At 34.2% G+C, this 3562-nt stretch overlaps 1 protein-coding gene across 1 annotated transcript; it reads left to right on the top strand.

Moving 5' to 3' along the window:
- Positions 1-1493: 1493 nt before the first annotated feature.
- LOC134233416 (zinc finger protein 567-like) lies at positions 1494-2519 on the top strand. The gene has a single exon (XM_062715382.1). The coding sequence runs from the start codon at positions 1510-1512 to the stop codon at positions 2485-2487; it is 978 nt and encodes a 325-aa protein (XP_062571366.1). The 5' UTR covers positions 1494-1509; the 3' UTR covers positions 2488-2519.
- Positions 2520-3562: the final 1043 nt, after the last annotated feature.

The following is a 3562-nucleotide window of genomic DNA, read 5'->3' as shown; positions in this document are numbered from 1 at the left end:
GGAGTAGTGAGCATCCCCTGCCGACCGGTCACATCCGTCATATGTTCCTTTTTATGATCAGGAACAATTGGTATGAAAAATGTCAGTCAGCATTTGACTCAATGAAGAATTGTATTTGCTGACAAAGTCATTGTATCGACCATAGAACTTACGAAATAATGACTTTAAACGAGACTATTGTCTTGTTTCATCAACTTGTTTGTCAATAATAAGCTCGTCTCAGAAGTTGTTCATAAAAAGAGCATATTCTTGCGTATCCAATCAACTGAGAGATATAAACTCCGTATGCAGGTAATGAAAGTATATTGCTGCATGAGTAAGGGAAGTTGACGATAGAAAAGTTTAAGTCATTATGTTTATCATAGAGCTTGGTTTTTCAGATTACCATTGACGTTTTTTTTTCAAGTAAAATATTCAAATATGAAACATATGTTTCAGACTCTGTGGTATCTTTTATCTCAATCTCAACAGGATATATCATATCGACAAAAGAATGGAAATTAATTGTATGAAGAATAATTTTTGACTAACTTTTAGACATATGAAACACATCGACAACGAAAATACAGGTTTAAATATAACCTGCAAACCCTAATGGATCACACAAAAAATGTATACCGACAATGCACTTAAAATTGAAGAATGATATAATTCACAGGTTTTCAACAAAAAAAAATTGTACTGGGGTAACATTTTTACAAAAATACTTGGAAATTGATATGTTAGATAAATATTTTGGTACTTTCGTTACAGATTAAAAAGTATTGCAAGCTGTACACTGTCATCACATGTTCACAAAAATTACAAAATTTTATAACAGTTTCCAGTTACACAACGCATAAAATAAAAGTAAAGTTTAACACTGGTGTAAATTTTCTTGAATGTATACAATAAAATGCAACAAGCAGTTAAAGATGTTATTCAGATTCTGTCTTTCAAAGAAAAACATTTTTAGGTTAAATATTCGCTCAATATATTTTTCATTATAATACAAAATATGTTGCATGTTGCATGTTCTTGTATGATTTACAAAAGAAATAACTCGGCATTGCATTTGTAAGGAAATCATAGAATAATAAATTGCACAAAAAGGTCTAGCATGTAAGTTATAAAGAGTGGTGATTCATCTGGAAGCTGAATTCAACTTATTTAAAAAAATATTAGACACTTTATTCAAAAATTTTAAATGAGAAAAAATAAGATTTTTCCCTTCACAAATAGAAATTAATATTTCAGAATATGCTAAATATCCAATTAAATAGAAAGATGTAAAAAAAAAATTGTCCCAAAAACTGATAATTATTATATGGAAAAATAACTTTTAGATCCCCCTTTCGGCAAATGGAAGCTGATAAAAGTTTGAAGCGTTAATAGTTACATGTAGTTTTATCTGCAAAGAAAGTACAATAATCACGTAACTAAATTAGTTCTTAATCAAATCAAATGTTTCTTTTAAATTAGATTCTCAAAGTAAGCAAATCTATATTTTGCAGTCGTCTTGATGTCCACATGGTTGGCGGCCAATTCATCATTCCCTCAAACTCCGGAAGAACTCTTCAGCCACCTCAGGCACATACCTCACATATTAGCAGACAGCCAACCCCTCGATCTGCCGGTGACCCTACATCTCTTACAAGTTCAACCTTGACTTCAGCCTCGTTACGAGCACTGAATCCGAGCACCACAGCGCCATCCTCTTCGCAGAGTCTTGCAATAGCTACTTTACCAAGTGTACACAGAATGCCAGTTCCCGCCACATTTCTACAGTATCCAGGAGCATTTTATCCCGCTTTTCAGAATGGAAACATGAGTGATTTTAAACAGTTGAACACGGCACAAATACAGGCTTTCAATGCTCATGCTGCGTTCCCAACAGATCTTTCAAAAATAAAAACGCCTATTATCAATAGAAACTATCTCGAACTTGCAATGCTTGTTTGCAACACATTTCGCGGGAAACTTTCTCCATGTCCACATTGCCGCTACGTCACAGATCGACGGAACAACCTCAAAAGACACATTTCCACAATGCATCAAACATGCGATAAAGTGCTGGAGTGTTGTGGAGTGACATTTGGTACTAAGGCTTCTTTAAGGGAACATATTATGATTTTCCATCACAATGGTTACTCGTGCCCTTACTGCGGACGTCGTTTTTGTCGGAAAGCGTTATTGAAACGTCATCTGTCGGTTCACAGTGGCCAGAAAGACTTTTCCTGTCCCAATTGTGATTATGCCACAAGTCATAAAAGTAATCTGGAAAGACATAAACGTATTCACGAAAGGCTGAAGTCACTGGACGACAATAAGACGCCCTTTGTTGATGTAGACACATTCTGTGAGCAGACGACTGCTTCTGCTTCCAAACCTGGGATTGATGAAACGGACGAAACCTTATTTCAACAAACAATTGACATAGTTGACTCAGAGATCTCTGATAATGAGGAAATAAATGTAACTACCACCGAGGAAGAAATAGAGGTCTAGCTTTCTCCCATGCATTTAGTGTCATCTCTCTGTAAAAAATTACTATATAGAGATTCAATCACTAATTTTACAAATTATGGATTCACTTTTATGTACACCAAAATCATTAAAATGGTTAAACTTGTTATAAATGAAACGAACAAGTTTGCCTGTTTGTTTGATGAATCGCAATCAGTCTAAATGTTTTCTGTGCATTTGTCTGTTCGTTTTCTTCACCATTTTTTTTTCATATTTATATTTTGTTATTGTTTTTGATGCATAAATCCGGAACAAAGAAATATAATTGTGGTTTGAATTGATTTTGTTTATTGTTACTTCGAGATTTTATCTAATCGTATTGAAATATCACAACCTGCTGGTGGAGGACTGTACCTTTAGTCTTCTACTCTGCACATACAGTCTTTGAGCAGTGGGGGGTCGTTTTTCCTTAAGTTTATACGATCCCAACCCAAAGGACCAAGTTCCATAGTGGGATTCAACCTGCGACTTAAGGATTGGATCCTTACTCCGCGATTCTGGAGCAAACGCTCTAACAAGTGTCCCACGAGGACTACATTTATATGTATGATATAATATACGATCTCTATGTGTATAGAAATTAAGAGGAATGTATCATTATGTGCTTGCAACAATAATTGATTTACAGCATTCACTTAAGTTTAGTTGATTTATGATACATTTGTACCAAATTGATCTGGATGCTTGCGGTTTTGCGAGCCTCAAATCTCAATAGAGCTGCAAAGAACAGACAATCAGGGACACCCTGAATTCACAAAAATGTTTAAAATTGATAGATGAAGGTCTTAATAAAACTGGCTTCCCTACACTCATTTGACGACAGAGAATAAAACATATGTCTGAGGTTTTTTTTAATATGGCGCCTGTTATTCCATTAAACTGCGGTAATGTAAAGTAAAAAAATTTCTTTATAATCATTAAATCATGAGTGAAAGAAAATAAATCAATGTTAACTTTAAATTCTTGTATATATAATCGATCCATTTTCTTAAGGTAGATGATAGGGTAAGTGTACTTTCTGAGCTAAGGAAATACGTTTTTTATTGAAATGTTAAAG

Source organism: Saccostrea cucullata, unplaced genomic scaffold, assembly GCF_032062105.1.
Source record: "Saccostrea cucullata isolate Sc308-1 unplaced genomic scaffold, CSIRO_AGI_Scuc_v1 ctg1382, whole genome shotgun sequence".
NCBI classification, from domain to species: Eukaryota; Metazoa; Mollusca; class Bivalvia; order Ostreida; family Ostreidae; genus Saccostrea; species Saccostrea cuccullata.
Note: the sequence above shows the minus strand (reverse complement) of the source record. Positions and strands in the feature narration are given on the sequence as shown.